This window comes from Macaca nemestrina, chromosome 5, assembly GCF_043159975.1.
Source record: "Macaca nemestrina isolate mMacNem1 chromosome 5, mMacNem.hap1, whole genome shotgun sequence".
Classification (NCBI taxonomy): domain Eukaryota; kingdom Metazoa; phylum Chordata; class Mammalia; order Primates; family Cercopithecidae; genus Macaca; species Macaca nemestrina.
In genome coordinates, this window is record NC_092129.1 from 23,381,014 (window position 1) to 23,406,738 (window position 25,725).

Consider the following 25,725-nt stretch of genomic DNA (forward strand, 5'->3'; position numbering starts at 1 on the left):
ATGGTGGCTGGAACGGGTGTGATACAGTAACTGTGGAAGAAGTGATCGGCTCCTGGATATATTTTTAATAGAGATGCCATGGAATTTTTTAACAAATTGAATGTGAGGTATAACAGAAAGTAAATTGTCAAAGATGACAAGTTTTTGGCCTAAGCAACTGGGAGGATCAAGTCTCCATTTAATTTACCACGATGGATCAGCCTGGGAAAGGAGCAAGTTCAGGAGAATGAGAGCAGGAGTATAATCTGGAATAGGCCGAGGTTGAGATGGCCTTTAGACACTTAAGTAGAAATACTGAATAGGAGTTAGATATAGAAGTCTGGAGTTCAGGAAAGAAACCATCAGGTAAGGTGGGTGCTGAGGCCTGAAGATTGAAAGAGAATACCAAGGGCCCTGGGTCACTCAAACATTCAAGATGCGAAAGACATGGAGAAAACTGGGTAAGGAGTGGAGAAGCTGGGGGGACTAGAAGAGATTAGTAAGGAAAATCACAGGCATATAATGTCCTGTAAACCAAGTGACATACGATTTCGGGGAGGGGAAAGTAATCAACTGTGGAGAATTAAGTAAGGACTGCAAATCGAGCACTGAAGGTCAGTGATGACCCTGATAGGAGTTTCCATGCAGTGGTAATGGCAAAAACCCACTGGAGTGGGTTCAGGAGAGAAGAACTGGAGACAAGGGGAAGAGCCAACTCCTCTAAAGTTTTGCTAAAAGAGGGAAGTAGGGTCGAGAGAGGTGTGTTTAAGATGGGACAGATACCAAGATGTTTGTATGCTGGTGGGAGGGGTACACTGATAAAGCAGGAGTGCAGAGAGAATTGCTGGAGCCATGTCTCAGAGGAATGAGGAGCAAAGGGGATGGGATCTGGTAGGGAGGTGGAAGGCTTTCTTTGGCTACAGCATGGATAACCGATGTCTTGTAATGCGGAGAAGGCAGGACACACGGTGCAGACTGCGGCAGAGGTGGATGTGTGGCGGTGGGAGGCAGATGAAGCGCAGGGCAAAGTGAAGAGTTTCTTGTAGGTAATATTTTCCTCTCACTTTATGAATTAACATAGGTATCACATCATTGGCTAGTAATGTAACTTTGGTCAAGTTATTGAGTGTCTCTAAGATGCAATTACCTAATCTGTAAAATGAGGATAATATTACCTATGCCATAGACTGTTGTGAGGATTAAACAATACTTGAAAAATGCTAGGCAAATAACTAGGACATAGCAAACAACCAAAATAGGTAACTTTTACCCTTTATGAATATATATTATTTTCAGTGGAGCAATAAGAAGTGAGGGAAGGAGTTAAGAAGCATATGTTCCAGAACCTCATCTTCTTTCAAGTAGAAAGACATTTTTAGAAAAATAATTTAAATGTTGGAGCTTTTCTCTCATTTGTAAAATAGGGTATCACCTGAACTATAAATAGTACTGGTTGCATGAATATTAATATTGTCATGTATTAAATATGTCTTGAAAACCTTAAGTACAAATCTTATGATGATTGATATTACTGTTACGTTGTAACTAAAATTTCATTGGGGGCAAATAAGTACTTAAAATAAAAATTTCATTGCTTTTGTAACCTTTATGAAGAAGTAACGATTAGTGGGAAGATAAACAACTGGACAGTGTCTGGCAGGGACCTTTTCGTTCAGGATGGATCGTGTTGTACGATTTTCTTTCCACTTTCACTAGTTCTTAGGGGCAAAGTCTATAAACAAGGGAGTCTCTCGAGGGATGTACTGTGCCCCAGGCAACAGCATCACTTCCCCATTCACAGAGTCCCCTCAAAGGCAGCAAGAACCCCTCAAAATAGCTTTAGTTCTCCTGCTGAAAAAGCAACTTAATTTCCCAGAGTGACAAAATAAGATGAGAGGTCAAAATTGCATTACTCCTCAGTTTGAAATTATTCTTGATTGTCATTTCTCACTGTTTTAAATAGGATTAAGGCAGGCCTAAGACACTTTTGTATTTTCCTCTCCTCATACTGGATCTAGTCCCTGTTTTATTGGCAATTGTAAAGTTGAAAATCTGGAAAATAATAGATGTCGCTCTTAACCACAGAGAATATTCCTAAACATATTTCAGAGTAATACTCTTACATACGCCCATCTACTTTGACTTTCATTTAAGTATTTTTAACCGCTATGCTGTAGTTACGGTGAGCAATTTATAGATAGGAAAATGGAAGTTTGATAACTAGTGACACAATAAAGAGCTCCCTCTGTGGCCTGTGGCCTAAGCTGCACTTCTCGTATAGCCAAAAGTGGCTTGCAATCCCTGTAAGGCACCTAGCTGCTGTCAGGTCAGGCATTTACATAGCTCCTTGGGAAAGATGACCCAAGTGCCTTAAAGCTCTCTTAATTCAGTCATTATAATAGAATCAATAGAAGTGGTATAATTATAGAACCTACAACCAAAAACTCCACCCTCTGAGACTGTCTCCACCCACCGCTCAAGCAGCTGTTGTCTATACCAGGTGGCCACTCTCCTCCTTACCCTCTACTTCCTTTCGAGCCAAGATGAACCCACCAAGAATCTGAACTAAAAAGCTTGAATCACAAAGACGAAGGTGGGCGTCATCTGGCAAAGTCAGAGAAAGTCACAGCTGGAGCCAGGCCCCAAAGTAGTTCCAAAGCCAGAGGGTAGCTGGAGCAGATAAGCCTTGAGTGAGCACAGAACGTGGGGCTGCTGGGAGGAACAGGAAACTGGAACACACTCATTGAGAGAGGCAACAACACGGGACCTTGAGGACCCAGGAGAGGCTGAGGGAACAGTTTCAGTCCTGACTTTCCAGTTCTGGGCCCATGTGGCCTGGTGAGACTTTGTTTCCCGTCCTTAAGGAGACTCCCTGCTGTATCCCTACAGCAAACTTGCCTTTATTTCAGCTAGCTTCTGAGGGTTTCCTTTTCTCGGCAATATATAATAGATAGGCCTGATCCTCAGCCTTTATGGACAAGACCACTGAAGATGGCAAAGCCACACTGTTGGCTAGTTTTAGAACCCAATTCGCCTGGTTCTTAGTTTTGTTCTATTACCCAGTCTATGTTTTTTTTTTTTTTTTTAATTTGAGATGGAGTCTCTGTCATCCAGGAGGGAGAGCAGTGACACAATCTCAGCTCACTGCAACCTCCACCTCCCGGGTTCAAGCGATTTTCCTGCCTCAGCCTCCCAAGTAGCTGGGTCTACAGCAGCATGCCACCACACCCCACTAATTTTTGTATTTTTAGTAGAGGCGGGGTTTCACCATATTGACCAGGCTGGTCTCGAATGCCTGACCTCAAGTAATCCGCCCACTAGCAGTCTATGTATTATTGAGCACTGAAAAAGTTCAATCTCAAAATAGTAAGCAATATTCCAGCATTAGTTTGGCTTATCATGAAAACTGTAAGTTAAACCAAGTTTGTTCCCACATAAAAACACATCTGATACACATGCTTGCTTTCTCTCAGTTCACCTCCACCAAGGCATTACGATTCCAACTAAACATAAAGAAGAGTGGCCTAAAAATAATTTGCATTCACAATATATAGAAATTACTCAATATTTCTTGGTAAGTCCTGGCCCAGTATGTATATCTCATTTCCTCCCTTAAACTGTATCTTGCACCAGAGTATTCACAGACACAATTTTGTTAAATTTAGTTTAATATTTGTCAAGTTCACTTTTATTACAAATATTACCCTTAGATGCATTTTCAAGCCTTTAAGAGGTGTGGCAGTGGAACAGATACAAGAACTACTGAGTGTGTGTCATAAGGGGCAGTTGCCACCACTTCCTGTACATGTCCTCTGAGTGACAGTGAAGAGGATGTGTGTGGGTAATGGCTCCCCTTATACCTCCATATAGACTATGTCACATGCAAGACAGAACACTGACAGGAACACCCCAACTGGAGTGGGTACTAATGTGAGCCAGGGGGCTTTTATCTTTCTTGAACGTTAATAAGGAAAGCAAGCTCAGAGGATGATTTTGAACACTGAGGAAGATGCACTGGCTTAGCTTCCTACACTGTGATGTTAATAGGTTTGGAACCTGGTTGTTTGATAAGTTGCATCTGGAAGGTTCACCTGGTCCCAGGAAGTCTCTAGTGACCTAGAATTCAAGGTTGGATAGTTTCTGAACTCCTAAATATCGTGAACTGGCTAAAGGCTAGCCCTCTGCAGTTAACCTAGGATTTTCTCTAGCATTTCATTGATTAAGCAGAAAGTTAAGCACATGGAGAAGGAACAGAAATCAAGCATGCCTAGAGAATGTGTAGGTTTGTTAGAATTAAAATGTCAACCAAGAATAAATGTTTAATGTTTTGGTACACCTTCAAAAAAAGTTTAAAATTTGCATTAAGCCACAGAGTTAAAGATATCAGAATAATATGTTTGTTTTGCTCATATTTCTATAAGACACCAAAAATTACAATAAAATTTCTGTTATAAATTTTAGAATACTACATATGCACTGAAAATTAATCTTTTACAGTATCAGAAATTCCATTATCTCATATAGTTACAATAGAATTTAAATTCTGGTTTAGTCTTCTCACAAAATTAAGTATAGTTTTTATTGTGTTTAGATTAATTTTACATTATTAAAATGTTTTCAAGAAGTACATTGGGACTGAAATCAAAATATTTTGGCAACTTGATTCAGAATTAAAGGGTTTTTGTTTGTTTTTGAAACAGGGTCTTACTCTGTCACCCAGGCTGGAGTGCAGTGGCGTGATCTTGGCTCACTGCAACCTCTGCCTCCCAGGTTCAAGTGATTCTCCTGCCTCAGCCTCCCGAGTAGCTGGGATTACAGGCACCCGCCACCACGCCCAGCTAATTTTTGTATTTTTAGTAGAGACGGGGTTTCACCATGTTGGCCAGAATGGTCTCGAACTCCTGACCTCAAGTGATCCACCCACCTCAGCCTCCCAAAGTGCAGCAATTACAGGTGTGAGCCACCACACCCGGCCAAAGGTTATTTTTTACACCTCTCTTTATTGAACAGAAGTGTGATCTGTCAGACTGTTCATATTCCCCCAAGACAACCCATGTGCTTCCTTGATACACACATTAAAGACCATAGAAGAGAAAGTTTTAGTCATCATGAAATCACATCTACAAGGAAAGTAGGATACACCAGGATAAAACATGACCTCAGGACATCAGAACATTTTCCATCTCTGAACCTACTAAACTTGACCCAACAGCAGTGGAAGAACTTTTGCCCATTGTGACTCTCCTGCACAGGAGACCTGAGGCCTAGAGTTTGCTCTCTAACACTACTGACCTTCGAAGGAAACAGAGTACCTTGGGGATGGCTGATTCCATAACATGGAGCATGAAGAAATCAAAATGGGTATGGAACATCCTGTTGTTTTCAGATAGCATGGATGCTTTTACAGAAGCATCAGAATGCTAAAAGGACATTCAGGTCAACATAAAGGGACTGTGACCATGCTGTGAGGCTGAGCATTAAATATAAGCACAGTGAGGCAGTTATAACACATAACAGTCCGTGATAGAAGTTTAACATTTTAGTAAGAAGGATGTTTATACAGGTTGAATATCCCTAATCGAAAAATCCCAAATCCAAAACTTTGTGAGTACTGACATGATGCTCAAAGGAAGTGCTCACTGGGGCATTCTGGATTTTGGATTTTCAGATTTGGAATGCTCAACCGCTAAGTATAAGTATAGTGCAAATATTCCAAAATCCAAAAAAATCCAAAATCCAAAAAAATCCAAAATCCAAAACATTTCCAGACCTAAGCATTTCAGATAAGGGATATTCAATATGTACTGTGTATTTTATTTCTTCTAATAATTATGTCTATTTAAAATATTTAGGTATGTAGTTATTTCTATCTGGGTAAGTACCAAAGAATAAACATATGGAACTGGTGATTTGGCCAAACCTTGACAGACGGTACTAAAATGGAAAATGGATTAATTGATTAGCACAAATAATAGGATGTATGGTGGGCACAAATTATAACCAGGTAGAAGGTGGCATCGGCAGTCACACGCAATGACCAAGGAAGACAGACAATTCAACATGTACCTTAAAATATGAATTACTCGGTGTCCTGAAGAGACAAGGTAACTATGAAAATTAAATCTCTCATCACTAAAATTGAAACCTCTAAAACCGAAATTCCCAATAAATAATACAAATATTTTGAATAACATAACAGATCAAAATACCCTAATGACATGCCAATACATTAGGTACTGTCAGCCATGCAAAACCTAATACATAAATACTGCAAAAGATACCAAGTTTCAGACAAAAATTACTAAGAAACGGACTTAAAAATTTACCATTAAAAAAAGTCAGCTCCACACTGTGGCTTAGGTTTGAGTCACCCTTATCTAAATAATCAGACCACGCCCAGATCAAGATTCAACTGGTCAAAAACCCATTTCCATTCCTTTTCCTTTAGTTCTAGTAAGAACACTGAAACCCAGGAAAGCAATAAAGCTGAAAGATTAGGAATATAATAAGAATCATAGGATACTGGGAAGTTATTAAACAGGTGCAGAAATAATACATTTTATAATCATTGTTTATGCATATCTTTTATCAGCTGTTTAAGGTGTTTCAAACTTCAGAGAATGATACTCATTATGGCCAATCATTTCAAGACTCAGTCACACTAAACTTCTACTTACAGTTTAACATTTTTTAGAAAATTCTATTAGTGAATTTTAGAATGTTTACATGCTTAAGAAAAATTGGATTTTCTAAATTTGTTTTCTTTGCATGAATTTAATGAAGTGAAAATTAAACAAAATACATATAGTTTTGAGTAGTCTATGTCCGAAAGTCCCTTTGACAATTAAACAATCAGGTTACAAATTCACACTTCAGAAGAGAAAGTCCATAATTACAGAATCCTAATAACCCTTATTAGAATCCAAAGGAATAAGTGATTTTAAAAGCACATAGAAAGACAAAGCTTGAGGTTATCTGTTCTTACCAAAAACAGTACATAATTTTCTTGGTTTTAAAGACAAGTGAATCACAACTTAGTAGGAATCACATTTCCATATTAACCAGCTGGGTAGATGAGACATGATGTTTGATTGAGACTACCACATACTCTCTCTTCTTCATTTATTTTATTTTTAGAGACAGGATCTTGCTCTGTCACCCAGGCTGGAATACAGTGGCGTGACCACAGCTCACTGTAACCCTGAACTCCTGGGCTTAAGCAATCCTCCTGCCTCAGCCTCCCAAGTAGCTGGGCCTACAGGAGTGAGCCACTGTGCCTGGCCCATACTCTCTCTTCTTCTAATCACAGTATTTTACTTGGTTGAAGGTAGGTCCCCAAGAGAACAAAGAATCTGAAGCACAAAATGTCGGCTCAAGAAAGAAAGGACAACTCAGAAGGTCAGTACTTCAGAAACGTACTGTTTGACCAGCCACCAGATCTTTAAGAATATCATGGAATTGTAAGGATGCCTCTCAAAGAAAGAAAACCGTTAGTCACAATTAACCTGATCCACACAAATCAACACAAAAATAATACTAGAAAAATAGTCTGATTTTGGCAAATCATCCAAGTGATTATTATATTCACTGTACTTAGCCCATTCCAGGTGAAAATACAAAAAAAAAAAAAAGTAAAAAAAGAGTTCATCTGCCTTGTTAGATTTATGAGTGATATCTTCTCGGCATTTGCTCCTGAGTGAATGAAAGAAGAAATTAATCAAGGGAAGACCCTCTCCCCCTTAAAAACAAAACAACAAACAAAAAACAGAAAGTACTCCATTTGTAAAATTAAGCACAGCATAATTAACTCAGCTCAGCTGCTGGTATCACACTGGCCTCAACTGATTATACAACTTTTTAAGTCATGAAGATTAACCTGAAATTAGAAAGCCTTATGGGGAAGCTGGTATTCAGAGTGATCCTCAATATGGCCAATCGTTCTATACATTTATAAACACCATACTGATATCGTGAAGGTCCTCTGTGGATTTGGAGAAGGTGAGATTTGACCAGAAAGCTTTTCCCAATTATGACTTTTTTCTCATCTCTTCATCCCAGTCACAATCGAATGCTTCATCACCTAGTTCTGGTAAAGTGAAGAGGGATTCTTTGGAAACAATCAGTTTCTCGGTGGACCTATGGAGCTGAAAAGATTTCCTTTTACTGACACCCACGGGAGCTGTGGTTGTAGGAGGGGAGCTTGGGCCTCTATCACCTCGGTTCTTCCTTTCAGGAGGAGGGGATTTTGATTTGGATTCCAATGGGGGAGTAAAGCAGAAGTTTGCCAATTTGGCTAATGTGCAGGCATGAACCTTGCCGCTTTTATTACTGCCTGAAACCTCTTCCTCTTTGTCTCTCTCACAAGTAAGATGAGCACACCCAGTCTTGTTCCCAAGCTCTAATTCAGGCTGAATAATCCTCTTCTCAGGGGCACACATCACCTTCTCTCTTCGTCCGTGTTTCTCTGGTGGCTGCTGCGACACCTCCTTTGTCTCATCCTGCAGCTGATCAGAGATACGGTATCCTGGGGTAGATGTCAACTTTTCTGGACGCTTCACTGGCAGGGCTGCGTCTCTTCTTGTTCTATGCTGGGAAATTTTAGGACTATGAACTGCTATTTTAGTTGCACCAGGTGACACATGGCCGTGATCTTCAAAGGAGTGGATCAGTTTTGACTTCTGTTTGAAAGTAAATTTTGCCAGTTTGGCCACAGGGGAACCTGGAGGCTTAACATTTTCAATTGCAGGCTCTTCCACTTGCGCCAGGGATTTCGGTCTCTTTCTTTTGGGTGAGTCCAGCATTCTGTCTGGCCTATGTACAGGAGTGGACTGAGGATGGGAAGGGACTGTGCACTGTGCAGGCACCCTGGTGCTATTTCTGCACAACTTCTGGGCCCTCTCCTTGCACAGCTTCTGCAGGTTCCTAGGGACATGATGAGTCAGTACTGAGTCTGGTTTATCAGCAGAGACTGCTTCAGAATCTAGTGCTAGCCTTTTTTTCTTGTTACCCTCCACATTGTCTGGCCTCCATGGAGCACCTGTCTCTCCTGGTGATGGAAGCAACTCAACATCCACTATGTTCCTTTGGCCTGGCTCACTCTTCTCCTTACCCTGAGATGTGCTGTTAGAGATCTTTGAAGCCATATTTTCTCCAGATGTTTTGGGATGAGGAGACACAAGAACAGTGTTTTTAGGTTCACTCTGATGAGTTGCCATGAAATCAAACCAATCTAAACTGTCATCTCTGCTATTTTTGTGGTCAGCTGAATGTTTCCTACTTGTTGATCTATTAGGCTCCAGATACGCTGGGGGATCTAGAACTGGGCTTCCCTCGGGGCTGCCTCCAGGAGAGGAGATATGCGTGCTACAGTTGATTTCCTGCTGTGATGAAGTTCTGAAGTTTGATTCTTCCCCTGGACCATTTCTCAAGGATCCTGGAGTAGTCTCCACCTCCAATACCGGTGGTTGGGATTGGTGCACATTCTGATTCTGTAACCTGTAGCAGAGACAAATAAATAAAACATGTCTTGAAGGGAAGAGAATTTGTGCTAACCTATTCATTTCTTTAGTCTCTGAGATACCATCTTAAAGATTTAAGTCCCACATAATTCCAAGTTAATATCAAATACAACCTCCTAGAGCAGCAGAATGAAATAATCCTTTTTTAAATCAATACACAATTTACATACTCAGATAAACACTAATTTAACCTAAAATTGTAGTAAAATAAAGAAAATGAAATGGGAGGTTTGCCTACATTTTGATATCTCTCCATAAGTCCAATTCATTCATTGAAGATTGTTTGAAGATCAGTGTAAAATCCTCAGCTTTATCTCTCACGTTAAATGTTCAAATACAAGACACACTTGTTGCTACCCGCACAGTAGCTGATTGCTGACCAAGTAGGTTGTTGGTTAACTTGCTCGGTAGTCAGTTTGCAGATCAAGGAACCAAAATGAAAGACTGAGGATTATTATGTCTCACATCTCTTTACCTAGTTGAGGTACTGAGTGCATCTGAGCCTTCACCTTCCTCAGGAGTCAAGAGTCTGTGATACTTCTGTACTGGTGCTCCCACTGCCCCCTCCCATACTCATATTCATGGCAGACCTCCCCAGGCAACTGTGACAATCTTTCCTGCAAAGCCCAGGCATGTTTAAACATATGTACTGGGCAGCTACTCTTTTCTCAATTTGATACAGAATTAAAACCTATTTACCTTCTATGAATGAAGGGTATGTTCAGTGACAATCATTTTAAATATCTTGGGCATATCAGAAACTGAAATATTGCCAGAAGGACAATTTTCCTTTTGTTTTTATTTTACTTTAAGTTCTGGGATACATGTGCAGAATGTGCAGGTTTGTAACATAGGTATACATGTGCCATGGTGGTTTGCTGCATCCATCATTTAGGTTTTAAGCCCCACATGCATTAGGTATTTGTCCTAATGCTCTCTCCCCCCTTGCACCCCATCCCCCAACAGGCCCCAGTGTGTGATGTTCCCCTCCCTGTGTCCATGTGTTCTTATTGTTCAACTCCCACTTATGAGTGAGAACATGAGGTGTTTGGTTTTCTGTTTCTGTGTTAGTTTGCTGAGAATGATGGTTTCCAGCTTCATCCATGTCCCTGCAAAGGACATGAACTCATTCTTTTTTATGGCTGCATAGTATGCCATGGTGTCATATGTGCCACATTTTCTTTATCCAGTCTATCATTGATGGGCACTTGGGGTGGTTCCAAGTCTTTACTGTTGTAAACAGAGCTGCAATAAACATACATGTGCATGTGTCTTTATAGGAGAATGATTTATAATCCTTTGGGTATATACCCAGCAATGGGATGGCTGGGTCAAATGGTACTTCTAGTTCTGGATCCTTGAGCAATTGCCACACTGTCTTCCACAAAGTTGAACTAGTTTACACTCCCACCAACAATGTAGAAGCGTTCCTATTTCTCCAAAGCCTAGCCACCATCTGTTGTTTCCCGACTTTTTAATGATCACCATTCTAACTGGCATGAGATGGTATCTCATTGTGGTTTTGATTTGCATTTCTCTAATGACCACTGATGATGAGCTTTTTTTCATATCTTTATTGGCTATGTGAATGTCTTCTTTTGAGAAGTGTCTGTTCATATCCTTCACCCAGTTTTTGATGGGTTTTCTTTCTTGTAAATTTGTTTAGATTCTGGATATTAGCTCTTTGTCAGATGGACAAATTGTAAAAATTTTCTCCCATTCTGTAAGTTGCCTGTTCACTCTGATGGTAGTTTATTTGGCTGAGTAGAAGCTCTTTAGTTTAATTAGATCCCATTTGTCAATTTTAGCTTTTGTTGCAATTGCTTTTGGTGTTTTAGTCGTGAAGTTTTTGCCCATGCCTATGTCCTGAATGGTATTGCCTAGGTTTTCTTCTAGGGTTTTTATGGTTTCAGGTTTAAAATTCAAATCTTAAACCATCTTGAATTAATTTTTGTATAAGGTGTAAGGAGGGAGTCCAGTTTCTGTTTTCTGCATATGGCTAACCAGTTTTCCCAGCACCATTTATTAAATAGGAAATCCTTTCCCCATTGCTTGTTTTTGTGAGGTTTGTCGAAGATCAGATGGTTGTAGACATGTGATGTTATTTCTGAGGCCTCTGTTCTGTTTCACTGGTCTATATATCTCTTTTGGTATCAGTACCATGCTGTTTTGGTTACTGCAGCCTGTAGTATAGCTTGAAGTCAGGCAGCATGATGCCTCCAGCTTTGTTCTTTTTGCTTAGGATTGTCGTGGCTATACAGGCTCTTGGTTCCATATGAAATTTAAAGTAGTTTTTCCTAGTTCTGTGAAGAAAGTCAATGGCAGCTTGATGGGAATAGCACTACATCTATAAATTACTTTAAGCAATATAGCTATTTTCATGATATTGATACTCCCTATCCATGAGCATGAGCATGGAATGTTTTTCCATTTGTTTCTGTCCTCTCTTATTTCCTTGAGCAGTGGTTTGTAGTTCTCCTTGAAGAGGTCTTCATGTCCCATGTAAGTTGTATTGCTAAGTATTTTATTTTCTTCGCAGCAATTGTGAATGGGAGCTCACTGATGATTTGGCTCTCTGTTTGTCTATTTTTGGTGTATAGAAATACCTGTGATTGGTGCACATTGATTTTGTATCCTGAAACTTTGCTGAAGTTGTTTCTCAGCTTAAGGAGTTTTTGGGTGAGATGATGGGGTTTTCTAATATACAATCATGTCATCTGCAAACAGAGACAATTTATCTTTCTTTCTTCCTATATGAATACCCTTTATTTATTTCTCTTGCCTGATTGCTCTGGCCAGAACTTCCAATACTATGTTGAATAGGAGTGGTGAGAGAGGGCATCCTTGTCTTGGGCCAGTTTTCAGGGGGAATGCTTCCAGCTTTTGCCCATTCAGTATGATATTGGCTGTGGGTTTGTCATAAATAGCTCTTATTATTTTGAGATACTTTCCATCAATACCTAGTTTATTGAGTTTTTAGCATGCAGGGGTGTTGAATTTTATTGAAGGCCTTTTCTGCATCTATTGAGATAATCATGTGGTTTTTGTCATTGGTTCTGTTTATGTGATGGATTATGTTTATTGATTTGTGTATGTTGAACCAGCCTTGCATTCCAGGGATGAAGCCGACTTGAACATGGTGGATAAGCTTTTTGATGTGCTTCTGGATTCAGTTTGCCAGTATTTTATTGAGGATTTTCACATCAATGTTCATCAGGGATATTGGCCTGAAATTTTCTTTTTTTATTGTGTCTCTGCCAGGTTTTCGAATCAGGATGATGTTGGCCTCATAAAATGAGTTAGTGGGGAGTCCCTCTTTTTCTACTGTTTGGAATAGTTTCAGAAGGAATGGTACCAGCTCCTCTTTGTACCTCTGTGGTACAGATTTGGCTGTGAATCCATCTGGTACTGGGCTTTTTTTGGTTGGTAGACTATTAATTACTGCCTCACTTTCAGAACTTGTTATTGGTCTATTCAGGGATTCAACTTCTTCCTAGTTTAGTCTTGGGAGGGTGTATGTGTCCAGAAATTTATCCATTTCTTCTAGATTTTCTAGTTTATTTGCATAGAGTTGTTTATAGCATTCTCTGATGGTAGTTTGTATTTCTGTGGGATCAGTGCTGATATCCTCTTTATCATTTTTTATTGTGTCTATTTGATTCTTCTCTCTTTTCTTCTTTGTTAGTCTGGCTAGCGGTCTATCTATTTTGTGAATCTTTTCAAAACACCAGCTCCTGGATTCATTAATTTTTTGAAGGTTTTTTTTGTCTCTATCTCCTTCCGTTCTGCTCTGATCTTAGTTATTTATTGTCTTCTGCCAGCTTTTGAATTTGCTTGCTCTCGCTTCTCTAGTTCTTTCAATTGTGATGTTAGAGTGTCAATTTTAGATCTTTCCCGCTTTCTCTTGCAGGCATTTTAGTGCTATAAATTTCCATCTGAAGACTGCTTTAGCTGTGTCCCAGAGATTCTGGTAAGTTGTGTCTTTGTTTTCATTGGTTTCAAATAACTTACTTATTTCTGCCTTAATTTCGTTATTTTCCCAGCAGTCATTCAGGAGCAGGCTGTTCAGTTTCCATGTAGTTGTGCAGTTTTGAGTGAGTTTCTTAATCCTGAGTTCTAATTTGATTGCACTGTGGTCTGAGAGAGTGTTTGTGATGATTTCTGTTCTTTTGTATTTCCTGAGGAGTGTTTTACTTCCAATTATGTGGTTGATTTTAGAATAAGTCCTATGTGGTGCTGAGAAGAATGTATATTCTGTTGATTTGGGGTGGAGAGTTCTGTAGATGTCTATTAGGTCCACTTGGTCCAGAGCTGAGTTCAAGTCCTGAATATCCTTGTTAATTTTCTGCCTCATTGATCTGTATAATATTGACAGTGGGGTGTTAAAGTCTCCCACTGTTATTGTGTGGGAGTCTAAGTTTCTTTGTAGGTCTCTAAGAACTTGTTTTATGAATCAGGGTGCTTCTGTATTGGGTGCATATATATTTAGGATGGTTAGCTCTTCTTGTTGCATTGATCCCTTTACCATTATGTAGTGCCCTTCTTTGTCTTTTTTGATCTTTGTTGGTTTAAAGTCTGTTTTATCAGAGACTAGGATTGCAACCCCTGCTTTTTGTTGCTTTCCATTTGCTTTGTAAATATTTCTCCATCCCTTTATTTTGAGCCTATGTGTGTCTTTGCACGTAAGATGGGTCTCCTGAATACAGCACACTGGTGGGTCTTAACTCTTTATCCAATTTGCCACTCCGTGTCTTTTAATTGGGGCATTTAGCCAATTCATGTTTAAGGTTAATATTGTTATGTGTGAATATGATCCTGTTATCATGACACTAGCTGGTCAATTTGCACATTAGTTGATGCAGTTTCTTCATAGCATCGATGGTCTTTACAATTTGGTATGTTTTTGCAGTGGCTGGTATCGGTTTTTCCTTTCCATTTTTAGAGCTTCCTTCAGGAGCTCTTGTAAAACAGGCCTGGTGGTTACAAAATATTTCAGCATTTGCTTGTCTGTCAAGGATTTTATTTCTCCTTCACTTATGAAGCTTAATTTGGCTGGATGTGAAATTCTGGGTTGAAAATTCTTTTAAGAATGTTGAATATTGGCCCCCCCCCTTCTGGCTTGTAGGGCTTCTGCAGAGAGATCCGCTGTTAGTCTGATGGGCTTCCCTTTGTAGGTAACCTGACCTTTCTCTCTGGCTGCCCTTAACTTGTTTCCTCCATTTCAACCTTGGTGAATCAGATGAGTATATGTCTTGGAGTTGCCCTTCTTGAAGAGTATCTTAGTGGTGTTCTCTGTATTTCCTGAATTTGAATGTTGGCTTGTCTTGCTAAGTTGGGGAAGTTCTCCTGGAAAATATCCTGAAATGTGTTTTCCAACTTGGTTCCATTCTCCCCATCACTTTCATGTATACCCATCAATCGTAGGTATGGTCTTTTCACACAGTCCCATATTTCTTGGAGGCTTTATATGTTCCTTTTCATTCTTTTTTCTTTTCCTAATCTTGTCTTCATGCCTTGTTGTATTTTCTTTTCCTAATCTTGTCTTCATGCCGTATTGTAAGTTGATCTCCAATCTCTGATATCCTTTCTCCGGCTTGATTGATTCGTGTACTGATACTTGTGTATGCTTCATGAAGTTCTCGTGCTGTGTTTTTCAGCTTCATCAGGTCATTTATGTTTCTCTCTAAACTGGTTATTCTAGTTAGCAGTTCCTGTAATTTTTTATCAAGGTTCTTAGCAACCTTGCATTGGGTTAGAACATGCTCCTTCAGCTTGGAGGAGTTTGTTATTACCCACCTTCTGAAGCCTACTTCTGTCAATTTGTCAGTCTCATTCTCTGTCCAGTTTTGTGCCCTTACTGGAGAGGAGTTGCAATCATTTGGAGAAGAGGCATTCTTGTTTTTGGAATTTTCAGCATTTTTGTACTGGTTTTTCCTCATCTTTGTGGATTTATCTACCTTTGATCTTTGAGCTGATGACCTTTGGATGGGGTTTTTGTGTGGGGGTCCTTTTTGTTGATGTTGATGTTTTCACTTTCTGTTTGTTAGTTTTTCTTCTAACAGTCAGGCCCCTCTTCAGCAGGTCTGCTACAGTTTGCCAGAGGTCCACTCCAAACCCTGTTTGCCTGGGTATCAGCAAAGATTGCTGCCTGCTCCTTCCTCTGGAAGCTTCGTCCCAGAGGGGCACCAGCCTGATGCCAGCCAGCGCTCTCCTATATGAGGTGTCTGTTGACTCCTGTTGGGAGGTCTCTCCCAGTCAGGAGGCACGGGGGTCAGGGACCAACTTCAGGAGGCAGTTTGTCCCTTAGCAAAGTGTGCTGGGAGAATCCTCCTAGTTAGGATTAGCTGCTCTCTTCAGAGCCGGCAGGCAGGTAAGTTTAAGTCTGCTGAAGCAGCACCCACAGTTGCCCCTTTCCCCAGGTGCTCTGTCCCGAGGAGATGGGAGTTTTATCTGCAAGCCCCTGACTGGGGCTCCTTTCTTTCAGAGATGCCCTGCCCAGTGAAGAGGAATCTAGAGAAGTAATCTGGCCCACAGCCACTTAGCCGCGCTGTGGTAGATTCCACCCAGTCCAAACCTCCTGGCCCCCTTGGCACTGTCAGAGGAAAACCGCCTACTCAAGCCTCAGTAATGGGGGACACTCCTCCCCCTACAAGCTCGATCATCCCAGGTCGACTTCAGAATGCTGTGCTGGCAGCGAGAATTTCAAGCCAGTGGTTCTTAGCTTGCTGGGCTCCATGGAAGTGGGACACCCTGAGTGAGCCCACTTGGCTCCCTGGCATCAGCCCCCTTTCTAGGGGAGTGAATGCTTCTGTCTTGCTGGGGTTCCAGGTGCCACTAGGGTACCAAAAAAACTCCTGAAGCTAGCTCAGTGTCTGCCCAAACTGCCGCCCAGTTTTGTGCTTGAAACCTGGAGCCCTGGTGGTGTAGGCTTGTGAGGGAATCTCCTGATCTGTGGATTGCAAAAACCATGGGAAAAGCATAGCATCCAGGCTGGGTAGCATAGTACCTCACCGCTTCCCTTGGCTGGGGGAGGGAAGTCTCCTGGCTCCTTGTATGTCCAGAGTGAGGTGATGCCCCACCCTGCTTCTGCTCACCCTCTGTGGGCTGCACCCCCTGCCTAAGCATTAGTCCCAATGCGATGAACCGGGTACCTCAGCTGGAAATGCAGAAATCACCCACCTTCTGCACTGGTCTCGCTGGGAGCTGCAGACCGCAGCTGTTCTTATTCGGCCATCTTGCCAGATCTCATATTTTCATTTCAAATTTCCATTTGGTCATGAGGGAGGATGACTTCCTAATAAGGACTGTAGTTCCCTACAAGTAGGTCCTTTAGAAGCCCTTCCTGACAACCTAGAAATGCCTTTTTCTTATAAAGTACAATATGATCCCTCTTCTATGCGCTCACTTTGGAAAGATATTATACCAGAAAGCAGATGAGTAAGTTATTCTAAAATTCATGTATAATCATAGAAAATATAAGGAAATACCTTATATTTAAATATATTTAAATACATTAAAATGTTAATTGTACGTATCTCTGGGAAATAAGATTACATGTGATTTTTCGTTTTCTAATTTCACTGCTACTTATAAAAAACATGCTTTACCTTCATAATCAGAAAAAGGCCCCCACAATTATTGTAAACATATTGGGTTACATTCATTCATAGTAGGTTTGCAAGTATCAGTAAGCAAACCCATGTTCGTTTTTACTAATTTGAGTTACAACCAAACAAAAAAGCAAATAGCTTTCAAAATTACTACTACCTAGCATACTTTTCAGCATCAAATTGAGGTCAGGGATACTGATAATTGTTAAAATTCTATAAAAATCTCCTAAAAGATGAGAATAAGTTAGGGTAGACTAAGTTAGCCCTATTATTTCAGTCTCTCTCTCTTTTTTTTTTTTTTTTGAGATGGAGTTTCACTCAATCTCAGCTCGCTGCATCCTCCGCCTCCCGGGTTCAAGCAATTCTCCTGCCTCAGCTTCCTGAGTAGCTGGAATTAGAGGCGCCCGCCAACATGCCCAGCTAATTTTTGTATTTTTAGTAGAGACAGCGTTTCACCATGTTGGCCAGGCTGGTCTTGAACTCCTGAACTCAAGTCGACTGCCCACCTTGGCCTCCAAAAGTGCTGGGATTACAGGTGTGAGCCACTGTGCCCCACCTGCATTCTGTTTTGAGGTGGATAGAATGGCCGAGTCAGACTGTCACCAGTATAAAGTATAAAGCATTTTCTGGAAATAAAGCATGATAAAACTATATATGGTTTCATTATAATTATCTCCTTACAGAGAACTCTTTCCAAAACAGTAAAAACCCATATGCTGGTTGGGTTTTTTCTCACTTGATAAGATTGGCATTAGATTGTGTCTTGGAGGTAATTCACTTTCATTTGCACAGTACCTGGTTTTGTTGCTTTCAGGAGGATCAACATCAGAACATGCCTCTACATTATAAATAAATACCAGTAGAAAATAACATTTTAAGGCAGAATCCTATCTTTTAGATTGTCAAATACTCTCACTTCTTTCCTTTCTTTCCTCCAGGAGGGTCATTTTAAATTTGGGAAGTCTAATTGCCATCTTCCTAACACATAACAACGATTCTGAGCCTCACTTTTTCTTCTTTTCTGAATGCAGCACACGTCAGTTTCTGGTAGCTTAGATCCATCAAAATGAGCAGCCTCTCCAAAAGCAAAGCCAAGGCCAGGAGTGGCTTGAAAAGAATCAGCTACATCAAACCATAAACAACCCAAAGGAATAACTTTGGTCTAGGCACGATGCTCTGGATCATAAAATGAGCCAGGAGACCAAAAGAAAGAGAGGTGAATTTTATATGAAGTGCAAGTTTACTGCAGTCTGGCACCTGGCTATTAGCAGGATAATGCCCATCCCCACACTTCCCCAGGAAGGCTGTGCTGAAGTTTCAAAAATTAGAAAGAGAAGGCTGCTGTGAGAAGGAAAAAATCTCAAGGTTTTTTTGTTTTGTTTTGTTTTAATGTAGTCAACAATCTCAATGTGGTCCCAAATTCTCGGCAGCTGTTTCACTTTCTCATGTACTTCATTCACTAGACCCCAGCTTTGAGACCAACACCAGTAAGAGCTGCAGGTCAATTATTAAGCCATTTACACTGATCATGAAGACACCAAAAAATGGATAAACTTGCCATTCCTCACTCCTATTTCTCAGGCTCACACTCAAAGCCTAGGTTTTTGGAAGTCCACATATTTCGGGAGTATAAAGTTTGGGCAAAATGTTTTTGGTAGAGTCCACATTCACACGAAGGCGTGTGACACGTTTTTTCCCATGTGTCCTCCTTGTCTATTAGTCACATTTTAATGAGTCATTAGAAAGGTAAGTTTTGAAATGTTGTTTCTGTCATTGCTGAGTTGTTATCTCAAGATAGCCAACACAATGTGGAGCAAAGACAAGCTATCCCCACCAAGCCTGCCTGAATGTCTGATACCCAGAAAAGTGAACACTAAAATGCTGGTGGGAGTGGTATTTGTGGTCACTGAGTTTTGAAGCAGTTGATTATACAGCAGTACATAACTGAAACAGTCCTCTACAGATAGTATCTGCCTGTCCTAAGAACTTACTGACCCAACACCTGATAGATAGATTTTTCCACTTAAGGCACACTTCCTTTGTTTCACTAAATGCCAAACAAGGATTTTCCATTATATGCCTTTCTGGGTTTTCATTCCTCACCTTTCAAGTCTTCTAAGCTCTTCACTCAAGAGGCTCTGCAGCTCTAGCTTTTCCAGAATAAGTTCACACTGTCTCTGATACTGCTCTCCAGGGTTTTCAGGAAACGAAGTGTGAAGGGCATTCACACCTCCTAGCAGTGCACCTCCCTGAAGGGGTGAGAACATACCAGGAGAGTCACCAGGCCAGCCTGCATAGCGGTAAGTACACTCTAGGGACCAGCAATCCCCGGGGGCTAAGACCGCCCTTTACACCCCTATGTTGAGTATGAAAATCACTTGGGGGCCTTTTTCAACTTTCTAGAGTTCACTCCCCCAGTTCTTGGTGGCAATCATTGCTCTAGGAAGCTATACTGTCACTGGTGGGCTATGAACATCCCTTGGATGTGTTGAGGGAAAAAAAAGGATCGAGGCCCACTACTTTACATCAATGGGCCAAAGCAACACCACCCATGCAGCAGACGTCTCCAGGACACTGTTTCCTCTTCGTTTAAATGGTTACCTTTGGATCTAGTTCCAGGAATCACTAGGTCTAGAATATGATCATTTTAATAACTTTTGATATGTTAATAAAGTGTCCTTTTTTTAAAAAAAAGAAAGTTTGTAATTAGGATAAAAATTAGGTACACAAAATATCCTTACCTGCATTGAGGACTCCATGACTGACACCACCGTAATAGCATCCTCCAGAGTCACAGTATCACGAAACATCAGGCGTGCATGAGCTAAGAAAACAAAGCACATTTGTTTTTTAGGAATATCTGAGGTGAGAAATGTAATTCTCTAATCTCCCCCTCCACGCCATTTGTATTTTATGAATGAGCTATTAAGAACAAAACAATTTTACTAGAACAAGCACAAAAGTCAACATTCAGCTAGCTTTAAGGTTGTTTCTATAAAGAGCCTAATCCTTCTGTGTAGCCCACACAATTCTGCATATTTATATGAAAAAGTAATCTGGGCTCCAGCAAAGAAAGGGGCTATATAAACATACATTTAATATTCAGCAACTTTAGTCCTCACTTTCTAGTCTTTTATAAAACTACACAAAATTAAAACTCATTTTTCATATCTGGCACTCCTCTTTATGATCTATGAGCTTTTCAAAGCTACCAAAGAAGCAATTCTAAATTCTGAGTATTTCTTGCCCTAATATTAGCTATACATCCTTGAAAAAAGAAAGTCCATTTGTTTTACAATACTTTTTATTAAGCTTGTATTATTTTATTCAGTTCATGTGAATTCTTTTTTTAGATTTAAACAAAAGCTAAAATGTAAAAGCCACTGTTAGAAGAAAAGAATTAAGATACATGTTAGCTACATGTATGTATGTAATGAGGCAGGGCATGGCATTGTCAAGTTGGTTGTTATAACGACAGGGGTGGACTGCAACTGGCAATTACTGAGCAAGAACCAGTGATGCTACATGGGAAACAATTCCAAACAAGAAACTGTCCCACTCAAAATGCTAACAGAGTTGCCACTGAGAAACAAAATATCAGAAATAAGGCTTTCTAAGTGAATGGTATATTAAGTTCTAGGAGGTCCTGAGAAGCACAAAGATTCCTCTTTCTTAATGACACCACATTCCAGTCAATACTCATCACCTGTCCTCAGATGAGCAGCGATCTCATGGCTCAGAGCCTTTATTTTTAAGTGACTATGAGCACCTTAGAGTGGGGGTTATTCTCATTCATCTTTGAATCCATGGTGCCAAGCCCCTTGCCTTGCACACAGGCAGCATTCAATACAAGCATCATTTGCTGAATGAAACAGACCTTCTGCTAATCGTATCAAGCTTTCCAACAGGCGAATGGTGGTCCGGGCAGCGTTCCGGGAATCACTCTGCCTTTGCATCTGGTAGTACCGAAGAAGAACTTGATTGCCCACATCAGACAGTGTGGGCTGCAGATTCCTTATGAGGCAGAAATAGGTTTTCATCTTTTCCATGCTCCAGAGCTTCTCTGATTTGCTTGGGTAACCTGCATATATCAGGTGTTGGGTCAGTAAGTTCTTAGGACAGGCAAACATCTCATTTTAAGGATTTTTATAAAGTTCTGGTACTTATTTGTTAAAAGTAACCTTCATGTTTTGTGGTTATTGAAATCTAGACTTGTCTGCATAGCACACAATTTTAGAAAAAAACAGTCTTATGATCTAAGCTTAATAAAGGTAAGCTTCCCACCTTTATTAAAAATTATTCAGAATAATTCTGTTCTGCTCAGTAATCAATAATATTCGAGTAAACCTATTCTTTTTTTTTTTTTTTGAGATGAAGTCTTGCTCTGTCGCCCAGGCTGGAGTGCAGTGGTGCGATCTCTATTCACTGCAACCTCTACCTCCCGGGATCAAGCAATTCTCCTGCCTCAGCCTCCGCAGTAGCTGGGATTACAGGTGTGCACCACCATGCCCAGCTAATTTTTGTACTTTAGTAGAGACGGGGTCTCACCATGTTGGCTAGGCCGGTCTTAAACTCCTGACCTCAGGTCATCCACCTGCCTCAGCCTCCCAAAGTGCTGGGATTACAGGCGTAAGCCACCATGCCCGGCCTGAGAAAATCTAATTTAAAGAGAACCCTATATTTAGACATTTGTTTCACATTCATTCTGGTTTTCTTTATGTGCAAGAGGCGAGCGGTAATTCCGTATCGTAAGGTTGCCCCCTTTCATCATAAGGGACATATTTACAACCAACTTTATTCTCCTTAGTGGCAGGTAGAGAAAGGCCCTTTTCCTTCAACTCATATTCTGAGGCCCTGTAAGTGGCTCCTTTCACTTTCTGTCTAAGCTTTTCTCTATTGCCTGGTACTACATAGCCTACCTTGGGTATTTATTTAATTTTCTTGAAAGGGAATTTCTTTAAGTTATAGCTAATCTCTCTTTGTTACTTTGAATGCTTTGTCTGTCTTCACATACCTTTATTTTCCAAGATAAAGGAGGAAATGATACGATCCCAGTCTTCATTCTTGGTATCAAGCAAAATCAGGATCAGGTCAAATCGACTTAAGAGTGGGCTGCCGAGAGCAATGTTCACAGACACGGACTCCTGGGGGTCGTACTGGCCTTTGGGGTTCGTTGCTGCCAGGATGGTGGTCCTTGTGTTCAGCTTGCACACGAGGCTGCCAAGAGAGACAGTACAATGCACTGACTGTGAGGTTCAGATAAAATGCAAGATTACAGCTGTTAATAAAATGGGGCTGCTCTTGCACCTTGAAAATCTACGAACTCCTATGAAAGAAAATGTTGAATGACAGGAGATATCACAAACATCAACTTCCAACAAAGTATACTGAAACTATTCTACCTTAAAGAGAAGTAACTGTTCAATAAACACTTTTTATGCCCCTGCTATGAGCAGACCGCTCTGCTAAGTGCTAAGAAGTATCCAAAATTAAACCAAACTCTTCTTAAGGGGCTTGCAATCTACTAGCTATAATGTAATACAAGGCAGAATATGGTTAAGTTCTAAAAGAATAAAGTTCCCAGGGGAAATAGGGATGATGTGTATTCATCTATGTGGATAGAAAAGATGAACAGAGAAGCACTGTGAAGCAGCTTTTGAACTGAGCCTTTCAAGACATCTGGACATTTTTAGGTGGAGAAAGACATGCATTTGCAGAGGGGGTGATGGTAGAGAGTGAGGATGACTCTGGAGAATAGTGACTGGTTGAAGCAAAAACTCTGTGTATTCACTCATTTTGTTTTGATTTTTCTAAACATGAAAGAAACAAAAAAGAGAAAGAAAGAGGGAGGGAAAGGAAATCAGAAAATATAAGGATTGATTTGGCATTGAGGTTTTGAGGAGCCATTGTGAAGGGAAGTCTGATGAGGACTGGGTTGGTGGGTGGGTTGGACAGGGTAGGACTGTGGACAGGAGGCAGGGTAGGGCTCTAGTATAATGGTCCAGTAGAGGGGCAAGGTAGTCCTAAATGGAGCATGGCAGGATAGGGATGGATGTGACATAACTTAGATATTGTTTTTAAACTAATTAATGATGGATTAGTTCTCAAAATAATGTGACATATTCACTGGCAATAACAAATGTAAAAATTGGAATCTGTAAATTTGTATGTTCTGCACTTGATGCCCATTTTTAGTTATTGTGGGATGTCTGCCTCCCAAGTCACAGCCCTATGACATCAGCTACATGTGTTACATTTGTTAATCCCTGATCTATTTCTAGCTAGCAGTTACTTCATTCCCTGAGGCTGAAAATGTTTGAGAATCTTTATTTGTGGCAAGTGGCATAAGAAGACACTCATTAAATAAGTAAGAGAAAGATAAACAAGGCATTTTTACCAAAAACTAAACTCCCTTTTAAAAAATTAGTGACAAGGAAAAATTCTGGACAGTCCACATCTTATAATTTATGTGTCAAAACGGCTTTTGTAAAGACAGTTATTTAGAACTTGGAATATAAGCTGCCATAGAACAATGTAATAAGCGGTTCCTAAGAAACCCACAAAAGCACATTTAACCCACACTGAAGTGAGACTATTTGCATTTCTTATTTAAAAATGTCCACAACACTGGCAATGAAACAAAATACAATTGCATGTGACATAATTTTTATAAAATTATTTTTAATGCGAGGTCAAATGAATTGGTCATTCTTCCTCTCTCTGACCAACCAATATTTATAGGCTATTTCCTTTGTGTAAAAAGCTGTACTGAGAATCCAAAAAGGTATATATCTGATCCCTGCCTCCAATTAGTTTACAACAGAACTGCTGGGGAAAGAAGAGGTGGCGCAGAGCGCCTGCCAGATCGTAAGTGTGCAAGGAGTGCTGGTGTCAGTATCAGCATTAGTATCAGCAGGGAGAAACTTCGGTGGGGACACCTGGAAATCTATAGGGGATATAATTGGAAAGTTTTCCAGTATATGAGAAGAAAAATGAACAAAGAGAGAAAGAAGGTGGTAAATTATGCCTGAGGTAACTGGGAGAATTAATTTTCCCACTAGAAAAACTTAAGCTTAAGAATCATGCTTGTGGATCACCTGAGCTCAGGAGTTTGAGATCAGCCTGGGCAACATGGTGAAACTCCATCCCTATTAAAAATACAAAAAAATAGCCGACATGGTGGTGCACACCTGTGGTTCCAGCTGCTCGGGAGGCTGAGATGGGAGAATCACTTGAGCCTACGAGGTGGAGGTTGCAGTGAGCCAAGATTATGCCACTGCACTCACAAAGCAAGAGTCCACCTCAAAAAAAAAAAAAAAAAAAAAGTTGGACGGGGGGACTAACAAAAATTTGTATGCAAAGAAAAAAGGCTGTCTGAGGTGAAGTCAGCAGAAATAGGAGCAAGGAAAATACGGGAGTGGGCAGAGGAAGAGGAGATTATGAGAGATAAGTCAGGCAGATCCCTATAGCAAAGGAGGAGGACGAAGACATTGCCAGGAGGGACAGGGTGGTCTCTGGGCATTTGAAAGTGGGGAAGACCGTATATAAACCTGATGGGTACAGACCTGTGATACAAACATTTTTTAAAAAAATAAATGGGGCTTTAGAAAACAAACACAAATCCATACATACAGTCTAATCCTAAGTACACTGTGTGTACTAGTGGCTCACTAAATAACTACTGAATGAATTCACAGAGTGTAAGGTAACTCATTTTTCTATCCCATATGAACTCTACATTCTTCAATATTAATAAAAATAACTACATTTTTAATATCAAGCAAGCACTGCATTAGGTTTACACAGATCATCCCTAATCATAGCAACCTGAAGGGTAGGTGCTATTATCACAAACCTAGAAATAAGGAAACTAGAAGTTCAGAAATATTAACTTCCCCAAGGTTACACTGAGAGTAGCAGAGCTGAGATTCAAACCTAAATCTGCCGGGCTCCAAAATCAACGCAATTTTACTTCCAGACTGTCGATTCTGCCTGGGATTTTGGACATCAATTTATTTGCCTTACTTTATATTTTATTTTCTCTAAGAGACATGGTCTCACTCTGTTCCCCAGGCTGTAGTGCAGTGGAGCGATTACAGCTCACTACAACCTCAAACTCCTGGGCTCAAGTGATCCTCCTGTCTCTACCTCCCAAGTAGCTAGGACTACAGGTGTATATCACCACGCCCAGCTGATTTTCAGAAAATTTTTTGTGGAGATGGACTCTTGCTATGTTGCCCAGGCTGGTCTTGAACTCCTGGCCCCAAGAATCTTCCTGCCTTGTCCTCCCAAAGTGCTGGGATTACAAGTGTGAGCCACCGTGAGCAGCCTGTTTTTGTACTACTAAATTTGGTCTTCCTTGATTGTGATTTATTGTTACAATCCTCACATTGCCTGGTACATAGTAAATGCTTAATAAATGTACATAATTTAAATGATAAACAAAAATAAATCAGCATTTCAGAAATTCAGAATTATTTTACATTCACAGGCTGTGTCATAAAACGATGCTGATACATGTTTCTTTTGCATTAAACTTCAAGAAGTAAAAACATTCCAGTTTCTGAAAAAGCTACTTTTACATTTATTTAATCCACACATTAAACATCCTAAAAACA

The 25,725-nt window shown here is 40.3% G+C and overlaps 1 protein-coding gene across 5 annotated transcripts in view; it reads right to left on the minus strand.

The window, feature by feature from the left end:
• Positions 1 to 3,046: 3,046 nt before the first annotated feature.
• Positions 3,047 to 25,725, minus strand: part of LOC105465507 (minichromosome maintenance 9 homologous recombination repair factor) — a 126,057-nt gene continuing 103,378 nt past the window's right edge. For 3 of the 5 annotated variants that reach the window (XM_011713958.3, XM_011713957.3, XM_071096364.1), the window contains exons 9-13: positions 22,122 to 22,324; positions 20,985 to 21,188; positions 19,849 to 19,931; positions 19,211 to 19,356; positions 3,047 to 9,474 (exon numbers count right to left, since the gene is read on the minus strand). In XM_011713958.3, the coding sequence (XP_011712260.2) occupies positions 8,007 to 9,474; positions 19,211 to 19,356; positions 19,849 to 19,931; positions 20,985 to 21,188; positions 22,122 to 22,324 (2,104 nt within the window). In that variant the 3' untranslated portion in view covers positions 3,047 to 8,006. The remainder of the gene's footprint in view (positions 9,475 to 19,210; positions 19,357 to 19,848; positions 19,932 to 20,984; positions 21,189 to 22,121; positions 22,325 to 25,725) is intronic. The other 2 variants (XM_071096366.1, XM_071096365.1) reach the window with 1 other exon arrangement.